General features: G+C 42.2%; 1 protein-coding gene across 2 annotated transcripts in view; it reads right to left on the bottom strand.

The window, feature by feature from the left end:
- Positions 1–8089: 8089 nt before the first annotated feature.
- The window catches only part of DDX4 (DEAD-box helicase 4), a 28643-nt gene continuing 22667 nt past the window's right edge, over positions 8090–14065 (bottom strand). Inside the window, exons 14-17 of one of the 2 annotated variants that reach the window (XM_090131602.1) lie at positions 13961–14060; positions 11087–11357; positions 10865–10945; positions 8090–8815 (exon numbers count right to left, since the gene is read on the bottom strand). In XM_090131602.1, the coding sequence (XP_089987728.1) occupies positions 8735–8815; positions 10865–10945; positions 11087–11357; positions 13961–14060 (533 nt within the window). In that variant the 3' untranslated portion in view covers positions 8090–8734. The remainder of the gene's footprint in view (positions 8816–10864; positions 10946–11086; positions 11358–13960; positions 14061–14065) is intronic. The other variant, XM_031609493.2, reaches the window with a different exon arrangement.

Consider the following 14065-nt stretch of genomic DNA (forward strand, 5'->3'; position numbering starts at 1 on the left):
GCTGACCCACTGACAATGTGTTGTGGTTTAACTCAGCAGCCAGTTGAGCACCATACAGTTGTTTGCTCCCCTGCAAGTGGGACAGGGGAGAGAATTGAAAATGAAGTGCAAGAATTTGTTTAATTTGATTGTTTAATAAAGGAAAATAAAAAAAAATAAAAAAATAAAAACCGGAACAATGTGATGTACACTGTACTCGGTAACCACCAGCCAATCAATACCCATCCAGTCCCTGAGCAGCAGCAGTCCCCATCAAATTCCCCACTGCTCTAGGTTAGCATGACACCATATGATGGTATGGAATAACTGTTTGGCCAGCTTGGATCATTAGGTTCATTCTGTCCCCTCCCAGTTCCCTGTGTATCCCTAGGCCCCATACTGGTACAGCAGCATGAGAAACTGAAAAGCCCTTGACTCAGTGTAAGCACTAACCAGCAACATCAGGTACCATCAAGACCATCTAAAGAATATGAGGGTGCACAAGTCCATGGAATCCAACAAGGTGCATCCACTAGTCATGAGGGACCTGATGTATGAAGTTGCCAAGCTGCAATCCATCATATTTGAAAGGTCACGGCCTTTCAAGGTCAAGTTTGGTGAAATTCCCACTGACTGGAGAAGGGGAAACATAACCCCCACTTTCAAGAAGGAAAAAAAAGATCTGGGAAGCTACAGGCTGGTCAGTCTCACCTCTGTGCCTTGCAAAATCATGGAACAGATCCTCCTATAGGCCCTACTAAAGCACATTAAAAGTCAAGATCAGATGACTGGTGGTAACCAACATAGCTTCATCAAGAAAAAAATCGTGCCTGACAAACTTGGTGGCCTTTTATGATGGAGTTACAGCATCAGTGGATAAAGGAAGAGCAACTGATGACATCTAGCTGAACTTCTGCAAAGTGCTGGATGCTGTCCTGTGTACATCACAGCTCATGACCCTGCAGCACAACTGAAAAGCAGCTTGTTGGCAGAGATAGGACTGACAGAAAGCGAAGGGCCACCTCTCACATCTTTCAGACCACAGTGTAGCTTCATGGGCATGGTTATATCTCATGACATGTTGGTGTCTTTCTTTAGAGTTGTTTGGTAGAATATTTGTTTGGTAGAGCACCGGGGGCTGCTCAAACCATGAGTGAAAAACCTTCTAAAAACTCAAAAACAACAAAAAGGTGGCTAAAAATAAAAATAAAAAACAACCCAAAAACAACCGTCCGTGCCCTCGGGGGGGACCGCAAGAAGAGGGGATCTGGTGCAGCCTGGGAGGTGGCTCATCATAAATAGAATAAATATGGGTTTGATGGACAAACTACTAGCTGGATAAGGAATTGGCTGGATGGTCATACTCAGAGTTCAGGTCAGTGGCTCATTGTCCGAATGGAGACCAGTGACAAGTAGTGTTCCCTGGGGAATGGTACTGGGACCAGCACTATTTTACATCTTGGTCAGCAATGTGGACACTGGGATCGAGTGCACCCTCAGCAAGTTCACCAACCTGGCCTTGAACACCTCCAGGGACGGGGCATCCACAACCTCTCTGGGCAGCCTGTGCCAGAACCTCACCACTCTCACAGTAAAGAACTTCCCCCTGACATCCAACCTAAATCTTCCCTCCCTCAACTTAAAACCATTTCCCCTCATCCTGCTGTTATCAACCCTTTCAAAGAGTTGACTCCCCTCCTGTTTCTAGGCTCCCTTTAGGCACAGAAAGGCTGCAGCCTTCTTTTCTCCAGGCTGAACAAGCCCAGCTGCCTCAGCCTGTCCTCATAGGGGAGGTGCTCCAGTCCCCTGATCATCTTCGTGGCCCTCCTCTGGATCCTCTCCAACAGCTCTCAGTCTTTCTTCTACTGGGGGCTCCAGACCTGGACGCAGTACTCCAGATGGAGTCTCACAAGAGCAGAGTAGAGAGGGACAATCACCTCCCTGTCCCTGCTGGCCACCCCTCTTCTGTTGGTGCCCAGGATACCATTTGCTTTCCGAGCTGCAAGAGCACACTGCTGGCTCATGTGAAGTTTTTTTTATCCATCAGGACCACCAGGTCCTTCTCTGCAAGGCTGCTCTCAAAGACTGTTCCTTCCAGTCTGTAGGGATGCTTGAGATTCCTCTGGCCCAAGTGCAAAACCTTGCACTTTGCTGTGTTGAGCAATGATTTTAAAGAGCACCGGTCCCAAGACAGACCCCTGGGGGACATCGCTCATTACCAGCCTCTACCTGTACATAGAGCCATTGATGACCACCCTATGTCTACGGCCTTTCAACCAATTCCTCATCAATCAGGTGGTCCGAAAATCAAATCCACATCTCTCCAATACGGAGATAAGGATATGGTGGGAAACCAAGTCCAGGTAAATGACATTGGTTGCTCTCCCTTTGTCCACCAATACTACTACTCCATCATAGAAGGCCACCAGATTGGTTAGGCATGACCCTTTAATGCATGCCCCCCAAAGATCATCTGAAGTTAGAAAACAAAATCCAAAGTACACTTCTCTACACAATTGTTGCCTGTTCCAGTTCTCTGATTGCCCTAGAAATACTTTGCTGAGTGTGCTATTTCAATTAATCTTGAAGACTGATACTATTATAGTCATACTTCCAATTCAGAGGAGTCTCCAGCTTTCTTCACTTCCCTTGCTATCTGAAACAGTAGGGATCATAGGATAGTAATTCATGTTGGACAGCATATCAAGACATCTCCAGTTCCATGTCTTGTTCAAAGCATCGGCACAGATTGGATCGTATGGCTCAAGGCTTTATCCTGTCTAGACTGGAAGGTCTCGAAGAATTGCATACACCAGAAGATGCTGGCCTGTTACAGTCACAGTGAAAAAGATGTTCAGACTCTAAGGAAGCACTGAAAATGTCACAGATGAACTGCAGAAGGCCCCTTCTTTCAGCTTGCCCAGGTCCACTGGGTGCATCTGTTGATCCCCACTAGTTTGGTGGCACCTGCCAATCTGGGTAGCAAGTAATTCCTCACCTTCTCTTGGTCTTGATGCAACCAGGGATACATTTTTTTCTCTCTGACCAGCTCAAGATCAGCAGTTGACAGTCATTCTGTGATCAGTCATAATTTCCATCACCTCAGCTGTTTTTTATCTGGTGTTTATTTTCAACTGCAATAAACCCGAAAATTATGAAAGGGTTTTTCACCCCCTTTGAATTTTTATTAATGTAAAGTCCTTTGTGCAATTGTCTTCTCTGTAACTTACTACCCATCTTCCGTACTACTATACAAATAACTACTATCCATAAGGACTTAAGTGTTTCATATATTTCGAGTAATTATTTCCAAAAAGATCATGCCTGCTTACTTAAAAAATAAAATAATAATAAAAAAATCCTGGTCTTCTCAGCTTGTAAATCCATATTTTGATTACAGAGGACGGGAGGGGGATATAGTATACTTATACAGGGTACCAACAGAACATTCATATAACACAAGGATGCTGCTGTCTGCAGGCACAGCTGTATGTCAGTGGGATTCACACTCCAGTGCTGCATCACTGTACAGCACACACTGTATGTGAAAAGCAAGACTGTTTAAAATCAGTACAGTATTCAAACGGGGTTGGGGTTGAAGTCCCAGAGATGGACCCTGAAAACAGATAATTATCACTCAAAACCAGAGGATATTAAAAACACCACAGGTACTCCTATTGCAGCAAAACAGTAGGATGCAGAAGGATGATCATGTGCACAATCATCTGTTTTCCGCTCTTCTTTTTTAAAGCACATCAAATACTATTTTAAGAATCATTTCAGGCACCCTAGAAAAAAAAGTGAAAAAGAAAGAATGTGATTATTTGGGTCGTGTGTTTGGAGAACCACATCATTAGGCCAATCATCACAGACCAACTGGAAACAACAGTTACATACCATCATCCTTTCTGTATTTAAGGGTTCAGAGCAGATGTCTCAGTCACAACCATTCTAGAAACTGACAGACAGGTTCACAGGATATTCAATCTCTTCACCTGATAAATAGAGAATGTCTATAGGAATTGCTATTTATCCCAGACATAGAGCCAGAACTTGTTTCAGAAAAGGCAAAAAGTGAGTCTTGTTGATCAAAGTTAGTACTTGTGTGACGTTCTCTTCATGGCTGCCTTACCTTCATTTTTCAGATATACAAAAAAACCCCTGACACCACTAGCTCTTCTGCACATCTGGAACTGCTGATCTGATCAGGACCCACCATAAAAACATATCACAAGTCACATGTACAGGCCTTATTCCTTCAGTCCTTTCATTCTCTGAGAGCTCATCTCACAAGGAAGAATGTTCAAGTACTGCATTAATAATATGCAATTTGACAGAAATTGGAATAAGCAAGATGCAAAGTGCGAAGTATATGCTTGATGGCATTTTGCAATACTGTCTTGTCATGATCCTTCAGATCAGTCTTGAACTACTTTGAAATACAAGGAGCATTTTTTCTACAAATATGGAGGTAATGATAGGGAAAAAATTCACAAGGACTTGAAGTTAAAATCCAACCAAAAAAAACTAGAAGCACCTAAGAATATCATAGCTATATCGTTCTCAGTTTTCAATCTTTTTAATGAAATATTTAAAGCACTCATCTTGACTGCCATCTGGTGGACAACTGTCTACAGATAAAAGCATTGACAACTAATACACATGCTATTTAAATGAATGAAATGAGGGAAAAGTGAGCAGTTTGAGTATTAACTTGTAGCCAAAGGGCTGAAAATACTTGTCCCTAGAAAGATTTAGCCTAAGCAAACCTTTCCAAATTTAGGGATCCACAACAGTTCTTTATAGAGAAATAAGTATATTAAAGTCTTTGAAGCCTTAGCTAGCTACTTTTTCTGAAGAACCACTTAGCACTGAAAATATCACTCCATGTCAGTAAAGTGCTGTGATTCATTCACTGAACCCACACAGCAGCAAGTTCTATAAACAACAGTCATGTCTTCAACTTCAGAATTACATTGACTAATCTGACCTCAGCTCAAAAACATTACAGCAATAAAAAAAAATGCAAACCCTTAAACTAAACACAATTTTGATTTTAAGGAAAGCAGCAGAAAGAAATACTCCGCAAAACAAGCAAAAAAATATTTCCATGTAACATCTCCAACCACCTTCAGACACTACTTAAATGAAAGAAAAGGCCAGTCTTATTCCCTTAGAAAACAGACCTTTTTCAATGTGCAGAAAAAGATATTCCAATTGTAGAAAGCATAGGTTAAAAAAAAAAAAAAAAGAAAAAAAAAACCTACAAATCAACATTAAAGAATATGAAACATATGAAAAGCACAAGCGAAGTCATTGTAATTGCCATTTTAGCGAGGACCCTGCAAGTGGAAATAGCCAATCTAGCTGCTCACCTGCAGGACAGAAGGCTGAACAACCCACGAGAGGAAAGGGTCTGGACCTAATCTCTGCTTGAAACAGGAGGCGTCTGCCGCCAGCACCCACAGTGCCACCAATCCCCATAGTGTCCCTGAGTAATAGATTCGAGGCTCTCAGGCAGACAGGCCATGAGAAGCACATTGGGAATGCAGGGAGTAACAAGCAAAGGGAGCGGGGCTCACCAGGACACTGCATCAATACCAGTGTGACCAAAAAAGGGCAGAGATTCTTAGTAATTGGGGATTCCTCACTGGGAAGCACTGAGGCTCTCATTTGCCACCCAAATACGCTCTCCAAAGAGATGTGCTGTCTTCCAGGGGCACATGTTAGAGACATTAGGAAGGTTCTACCACAGCTCATTAAACCAAAGACTACTATCCTTTTATTGGTAGTCAGGCTGGGTCCCAGGATGCTGCAACGAGGAAACTAAAGAATGTTAAAAGGGACTTTGCATTCCTTGGAAAGATGCTGAAGGGATCAGGGAGGTAGTGTTCTCCTCTGTCCTCCTGATGGGTGGCTGGGACCCGGAAAAGAGAAGGAGAACATGTCAGGTAAATGACTGATTAAGGGGATGGTGTCTTGATCCAGGTTTTGGGTATTTTGATCGAGAAACCAGCTGTGTGGGCTTCTGATGGACTCTGACTGAGCAAGTGGTGCACAAGCATACTGGGAAACAAGCCCTCCTAATTGATTACCAGGGCTTTAAACTAGTTTTGAAGGAGGAAGGAAGGGGAGTTAGATGTGACAGAGAAGAGCTAGAGGATGTTGTCACTGTTGGAGGTTGCAGGGAAAGACTTTTGAGTTGTCCCATAGGACCGTGTAAGGGATCCACAGAGAAGGTCATTCTGCCAATATCCTGTCCAAAATCTTACGTCCCCCTAGGGGTAACTAAACCTGCTGCTTCTCTTAAGTGCCTGTATTCCAACACATTTAGCATGGGAAATAAACAGGATGAGGTGAAGACCCGTGTACAGGAACAGGGCCATGATTCTCCTTGCCGTTACAGAGATACAGTGATTGGAATGCAATCATAGAGGGCTATGTCCTTTTTAGGAAAAAGAGGTCGGGGAAAGGAAGTGGAGAAGTTGCTCCTCATTTGAGACCAACTAGAATGTATCGAGCTCCACCTGCAGAGAACTTGTGGATGAGAATTAACGGGAGGACTGGTATGGCTGACATTGTTATAGGGGTGTACTACAGGTCATTGGATCAGGACGATGAAGTCAGTGAGGCTTTCTACAAGCAGCTGGAAGTAGCCTCACAATCCTGTGCACTGGTTCTCATGCGGGACTTTAATCATCCAGATACTTGTTAAGTAAGCCAGACACACACAGTCCAGATGGTTCCTGCAATGCATTGAAGATAATTCTTTTATGCGGATGGTGGAGACTCCAATGAGGCTGTGGATGCTTCTGAACCTCATCCTTACCAAAAGTGATGGACTTGTTAGCAATGTGAAGATTGGGGGTAGCTTAGGATGCAGTGATCGTGAGATTGTGGAGTTCAAACTCTTGAGTGGAAGAACCATAGAATGGCTTCAGTTGCAAGGGATCTCAAGGATCATCAAGCTCCAACCCCCATGCCACAGACAGGGCCACCAACCTTCCCACCTAATACTAGACCAGGCTGCCCAGGGCCCCATCTACCCTGGCCTTGAACACCTCTACAGACGGGGCAACAACAACCTCCCTGGGCAGCCTGTGCCAGAATCTCACCACTCTCACAGTAAAGAACTTCCCCCTGATATCCAACCTAAATCTTCCCTCCCTCAACTTAAAACCATTTCCACTTATCCTGCTGTTATCAACCCTTTCAAAGAGTTGACTCCCCTCCTGTTTGTAGGCTCCCTTCAGGCACTGAAAGGCTGCAATGAGGTCACCCCGCAGCCTTCTTTTCTCCAGGCTGAACAAGCCCAGCTCCCTCAGCCTGTCTTCACAAGGGAGGTGCTCCAGGCAAAAAGTGGGATTGCTACTCTGGAATGTTGGAGTGCCAACTTCAACCTTTGCCAGGGACTATTTGGAGGTGTCTCTTGGCTAGAGTGCTTGAAGTTAAAGGGGCCTGAGAGAGCTGGGCAACATTTAAACAGCACTTCTTCCAAGCTCAAGATCAGTGCATCACTAAGAGTAGGAAATCAGAGAAGGGAGGCAGGAGACCTGCATGGATGAGCAAGGAGTTCATGGATAAGATCAAATGGAAGAAGGTGGTCTATGGAATGGGGAAGAAGGGCCTATCCTCTTGGGAGGAATATAGGAGTGTTGTCAGGGCCTGCACAGGTGCAACAAGGAAGGCTAAGGCTCACTTGGAGTTGAAGCTGGAAAAGATAAAGGATAACTTTTTTTTTTTTCCAAGTATGTTAATGGTAAAAGGAAGACTAGGGATAATGCAGCTCCCCTCCTGTACGAGGGAGGAGTCCTGGAAGTGGGGGATGCTGAGAAGGCAGAAATGCTGAATGCCTTCTTTGCTTCACTCTTCACTTCAAAGACATACTGTGTTTACACATTTCTAGTAGAAATAATTTGAGATGCTTTGTGAACTGTACTAAGTGTAATGAAATGCACAAAACATACGAAAACTATGCTAACAATTATTTTACAACCTACAAATCAAGTGCAAGCCTACAACAGATCCAGAATACCTCTTTAGTCAGTTACACAACTCATCCTGAGGCAAAGCAAAAAGCACCCTGTGACTGAAGTGATCCTTGAAACAAGGATAAGTCAGTCTTCTTGGAAGGCTTATTCTAAGATGCATATGACTCATGACTGCTGTTACTTTGGTTGCTTTTCATAGACGAAGACTTCAAGTGTACATCTTCCAGAAAATATTACTCATATGTATTTCCTGCAGCGAGCAAATCAAGAAAACCCCAAACTTCTAGCTTGAAAGTCATAATGGACACACAAATACTCAAGGAGAATTGTCAAGAAAAGGAGTCATGCTGTCCAGGGCATTAAATACATACACTGCTTTCAAGTTGCAATGTAAATGAATTTTAATAACAAAGTATTAAGTTCCAATGACATGCTATTTTCCAGTTGCAAGCAAAACAGGGATGACAACTCATTTATAGCAACACATTATTTATAGCAACATACAAGCGTCAGCAAACACCTACTGACTGAAACATTTAACACTTAGTATCAGGCTATTTTTTTCCTTAAAATGGCTTTTGCATTCCTAAATTGAGTGAGAATCAACAATAGGTTCCTTCTTCATTGTTGAAAGCTTCATCATGAGATACAAGGTAGCTTGTAAACACAAAGCACTTCATAAAGCTTAACAGTAATTAAACATTAACTGCAACAGTTAACTTAAACCAAAACAGAATACAACAGATTTTAGTACTAAATTTGCTTTACTCCCATGACTTAAATGTTCTTTGAGAATATGACATCCTCATTTCTCCCGGGTTCATTCTGCTGCTACCTGCATTATTCTAGGAAAGAGAATGGGTACTAGTTTAGAATCATCATTAACAGTATCAAGCTTTTAACAATAAAAGCTGCTACAAAACAACTGGCATTCATAACCCTCAATATTATCTGAACACTAACTTTTAAAACAAGGAAGGAGCTTTCCATAAATGCTTTTTAGATTCCAGTCTAAAATCAACATGCTTTCATCAACTTCAGTTTTTATCCGGTATGAGAGTAATCTTTCCCAAAGTTTAAATCTCAGCTTTTTCCCCTACCCAACACAAATTGGTTCATATAATGTCCAGGAAAAACTTTTCTCCTCTTTCTTAAGGATGACTGTCTGCACTGTCTTCCTAATAAAATCCTCTTCCATTGGAAAAGCCTAGTCAACTGCAAGATTGTTCAAGAATTGCCAGATAAAAACCTCCAACAGACAGCAGTTCCAAGTAAATCATTTATTATCAGATGAGCTTTTCACGCATTCCGTTTCAAAGAGAAAGTGAACACCGCATACAAATAAAGATGTTCTCCTTATTCCCCAGGATAAAGAACATCAGTATGTCCTTTACAACATCTGAGTTGCTACAAAAGCCTACTCCAAATGACACAGTTATATTAGCACCATAACAAAATACTAGGTATCAGTCTTTGTCATGATTTGGAAAGCACTGGGGAAAAAAACTAGGATTACTAGTTTATTTCAAAGAAAAAAATACTAATAGGAATGTGCCGTTTCTTGGAATCACTGTTTTCAGGAGGGCTCATAAAGCAGGCATTAGAATTTGAAGATCCAGAGTTCATGCACTGCATATACATGATTAATAGGGCAGCATCCTCAAACCATAGCAAACAGCAAGCATGTTTCCTCTGAAACTTCTTTATTTATGAATGGGTGGAATAAAAATTTCAGATTTTGTAATTCAGACATTGCAAAGGACATGAAAGACTGATTCAGATCTAGAAATAAGAAGTTTCATGAAGTACTGGGACAATCTGCAATGGTTGACGTGTATTCTGAAGCCAATTAGAAAAACTGATGAGATTTGCCTTTGGAAGCAATCTAAACAAATTAAATGTGCTTGAATGCAATTACACATACATATTACATATTAACATATTAATTTACATATTACATATAAATATACAAATATACAGTGTATATAAATATACACTGAGGCTTCAAGCATGAGAAAGAAGTAAGAAGTTTCAGTGTCCCAAAGACAACCCAAAGGGAAAAAAACATTCAGATCTGATTAAAAATTAGACAGGCATGTGGATACACCCAAAATAACTCATTTTCACAATTACGGAAGGCAAAAATATGAAACATGAAAGGAGTATCTGAATTTGAACTCCAACTTCAGACACTATATGAACTCAAAATGAGTAATTATTTCTCTTGATGTCTCTAACAGTGTATCAACAACTGGAATGCAACTGAGATGTTGTAAAATTTCTTATGAAAACAATAGATCAAGTAACAGATTTTGTTAACACCAAAACTGAAGTAGTAAGTAATTGAAGTAGCAAGAATTATCAAACACTGATTTAAAAAAAATTCAAGTATGCACAGAACAGCAGATTTGACAGCTATGCTACTTAGACTGTCTCATTTACTCAGGTTGTATTCTCATATCTGGTAACAGCAATGTTAAGAAACCATAAAATTCCTCACCCATAGAAATTTTTGACATGAATCAGATTAGGAATTTATCTAGCTACAATTACCTTAAGTTATCAGCCAAATCAGTTACTTAGTGAAATGCATAAGCAGTAGAGAATTTTTTGGAACTACAGCCTTTGTGCTGTGTGCAAAAACCTATTATTTTAAAGTCACTTTTGATACTGCAGATAAAGACTAATGCAGCTAGCAAGGCTACAATGCAAACAGTCAAACTTAAGACAAGTTATCCAAATTGAGTTTCAGAAACATTAAGAATTTTTAAGATGCACAGCTAAGATAAGGGACTCAGGTCCAAAAGTTTCAGCAATATATACTTTGGATATATGCTGCTAACCACACTTTTATACTGACATAGAATCCCAACAGCAAAGACTTCCAGACTTACTCTATGAGCACCAAGTGATGCAACAACATTTGTTCTTTGGACAGCCATTTCTTCCAACCAAACTGGAACTTCCTGCTGAGCCTACGTAATTAGAAAAGGGAATTTATAAACTTTGACCATTTAAACTGATATTAACCACAATAAAGTTATAATTCCTGCTTTAGTATACTGAAGTTAGATCCTTCAAAACAGAGAAGTTCAGCACTAAGATTTGAAACTTACTTCTGAAAGCACTTTAAGTAGAGATTGTACAAGATGGCCATCTGTCTGATCATCAAAGAATGAAACTGCTTTGCCAGTATTTCCACAACGACCAGTTCGTCCAATTCGATGTACATAATCTTCAATGGTGTTAGGGAGATCAAAATTAATAACATGTTGAACATTTTCTATATCCAGCCCTCTCGCTGCTACTGAAGTTGCCACAAGTATTTGGCATTTTCCAGAACGGAAATCGTGAAGAGCTATCTCTCTCTCTCTCTGTTCCCTATCTCTGTCAAGAAAACAATTATTAGAAAATCTCTGAAATTTGCAGTAGTAAGATGCAAGTTACAAGGTTCACAGACAGAAGCAGTTCTGAAAAAAAAAAACCCATCACCCTCATGCTCCCCATTTAGATTCTCTGAATTTTTAATGGATTAGCAATAAGACTTATCTATTTTAGGTTGAAACTCCAGAGCAATTGCAGAAAATATGTATGTCAGGACTACTTCAACAAGTGTATCTATGGTCAGCTTCAAGGTAAAATAATCTCAAGGCTAAGCATAGAAAGGTAAACAGGGAAGGAAGAGTGCTAAGGCAAAGAAAGTAAGTTCAGAAAAGAGAGAACAAAAGGATACATAACACTAATGATCAGACTGCAAGAGAAAAATCTTTTTACACCAATCTCTATAAAAGCACTGTTTAGGAAGTCCATGATCACATCAAAGAGGCAGAAACAACAGTATCAGAAACCTCTATACAAATGACTTGACTTATTGCTTTGGGGAATCAGTAATACAGTCAGGAAGATCCACAACACCCACTTCAATTCATGAACAGAGTCTCAAGTCTTTTTTTTGTTTATATCTATGTCTTTGTTATTTGTGTTACAACAGCTGATTCTACTGAATTTATTAAATACAATTTTCTTGTTTAGCAGCAGATGTAAGATTCTCCATTAAAGAATCACAGAATGGCTAGGGTTGGAAGGGACCTTAAGGATCATTAATCTCCAACCCCCATGCCACAGACAGGGCCACCAACCTCCCCATTTAATGCTAGACCAGGCTGCCCAGGGCCCCACCCAATCTGGCCTTGAACACCTCCACAGACGGGGCATCCACAACCTCTCTGGGCAGCCAGTTCCAGTACCTCACCACTCTCTCTGTAAAGAATTTCCCCCTGATATCCAACCTATATCTCCCTTCCCTCAACTTAAAACCATTTCCCCTCGTCCTGCTGTTATCTACCCTTTCAAAAGAGTTGACTCCCCTCCCCTCTGTAGGCTCCCTTTAAGTACTGAAAGGCTGCAATGAGGTCATCCCACAGCCTTCTTTTCTCCAGGCTGAACAAGCCCAGCTGCCTCAGCCTGTCCTCATAGGGGAGGTGCTCCAGTCCCCTCCTGGATCATCCTGGTGGCCCTCCTCTGGATCCTCTCCAACAGCTCCCTGTCCTTCTTGTACTGGGGGCTCCACACTTGAACACAGTACTTTAGATGCAGCCTCAAGAGCAGAGTAGAGGGGAACAATCACTTCCCTGTTCCTGCTGGCCACCCTCTTTTGATGGAGCCCAAGATACCATTTGCCTTCCAAGCCGCAAGGGCACACTGCTGGCTCATACTAAGTTTTACATCTATCAAGACCCTCAGGTCCTTCTCCACAGGGCTGCTCTCAAGGACCGCTCCTTCCAGTCTGTAGGGATGCCTGGGATTCCTCCAGCCCAAGTGCAAAACTCTGCACTTTGCCATGCTGAACCTCATCAGGTTCACCCAGGCCCACCTTTCACGCATGTTGAGGTCCCTCTGAATGGCATCCCTTCCTTCCACCATGTCAACTGCACCATTCAGCCTGGTGTCATCAGCAAACTTGCTGAGGGTACACTCAATTCTGTCATCGATGTCACTGATAAAGATGTTAAAGAGCACCGGTCCCAATACAGACCCCTGGGGGACGCCGCTCGTTACCAGCCTCCACCTGGACATAGAGCCAGTGATGACCACCCTCTGTCTGCGGCCTTTCAACCAGTTTCTTATCCATCGAGTGGTCCACCCATCAAATCCACATCCCTCCAGTTTGGAGATAAGGATGTGGTGGGGGACCATGTCAAAGGCCTTGCTTAAGTCCAGGTTCAATTACATCGGTCGCCTTTCCATTTGTCCACCGATGCCGTCATTCCATCATAAAAGGCCACCAGATTGGTCAAGCATGACCTTCCTCTGGTGAAGCCGTGCTGGCTGTCACGGATCACACACCCATTCTTCATGTGATCAAGCATGTCATCCAGGATGATCTGTTCCATGATTTTCCCAGGCACAGAGGTGAGACTCACCATCCTGTAGTTCCTGGGTCCTTCTTGCTCCCTTTCTTGTAAATGGGACCCTTCCTCCAGTCATCTGGGACCTCACCTGACAGCCATAGCTTTTCAAATATGATGGAGAGCAGCTCAACAACCACCTCAGCCTGCTCCTTCAGAACCCTGGGATGCACGCCATCCAGCCCCATAGGCTTGTACGCATTCAGTCTCATGAGGCGGTTTCGGATCTGCTCTGTCCTCACAGCGGGGGGGGGATTTACCACCCCAGTCCCCACTGAGAGGGGTTTAGGTATGCAGGGCTCAGGGACATGAGAAGTACTGGAATCCTGATCACCAGTGAAGACCGAGGCAAAGAACTCATTCAGTACCTCATTCTTACAGAGTATCTGAAATGTAATCAATCATGAAGATCTATACTCAAAAGAAGTAATAAAACTCAGCTTCAGAAATACTACATTTTCAACAGGATAGAGCTGCTGAGGATTACAAGACAAACTAAGCCTATAAAAGCTGATTTCAAGAAAAGTTTCTTCAGATACATTACTACTGATCTAATAAACACTTCAACAACTTAATACTCACCCATGAATGCTGGTGGACGGTAAGTTCTCTTGACAAAGAAAGGCTGCAAGGTAATCTGCTTTTTTCTTTGTGTCCACAAACACCATGGTTCGTTCACCACCTAAG

Source organism: Phasianus colchicus, chromosome Z (assembly GCF_987193195.1).
Source record: "Phasianus colchicus chromosome Z, bPhaCol1.hap1.1, whole genome shotgun sequence".
Taxonomy (NCBI): Eukaryota; Metazoa; Chordata; class Aves; order Galliformes; family Phasianidae; genus Phasianus; species Phasianus colchicus.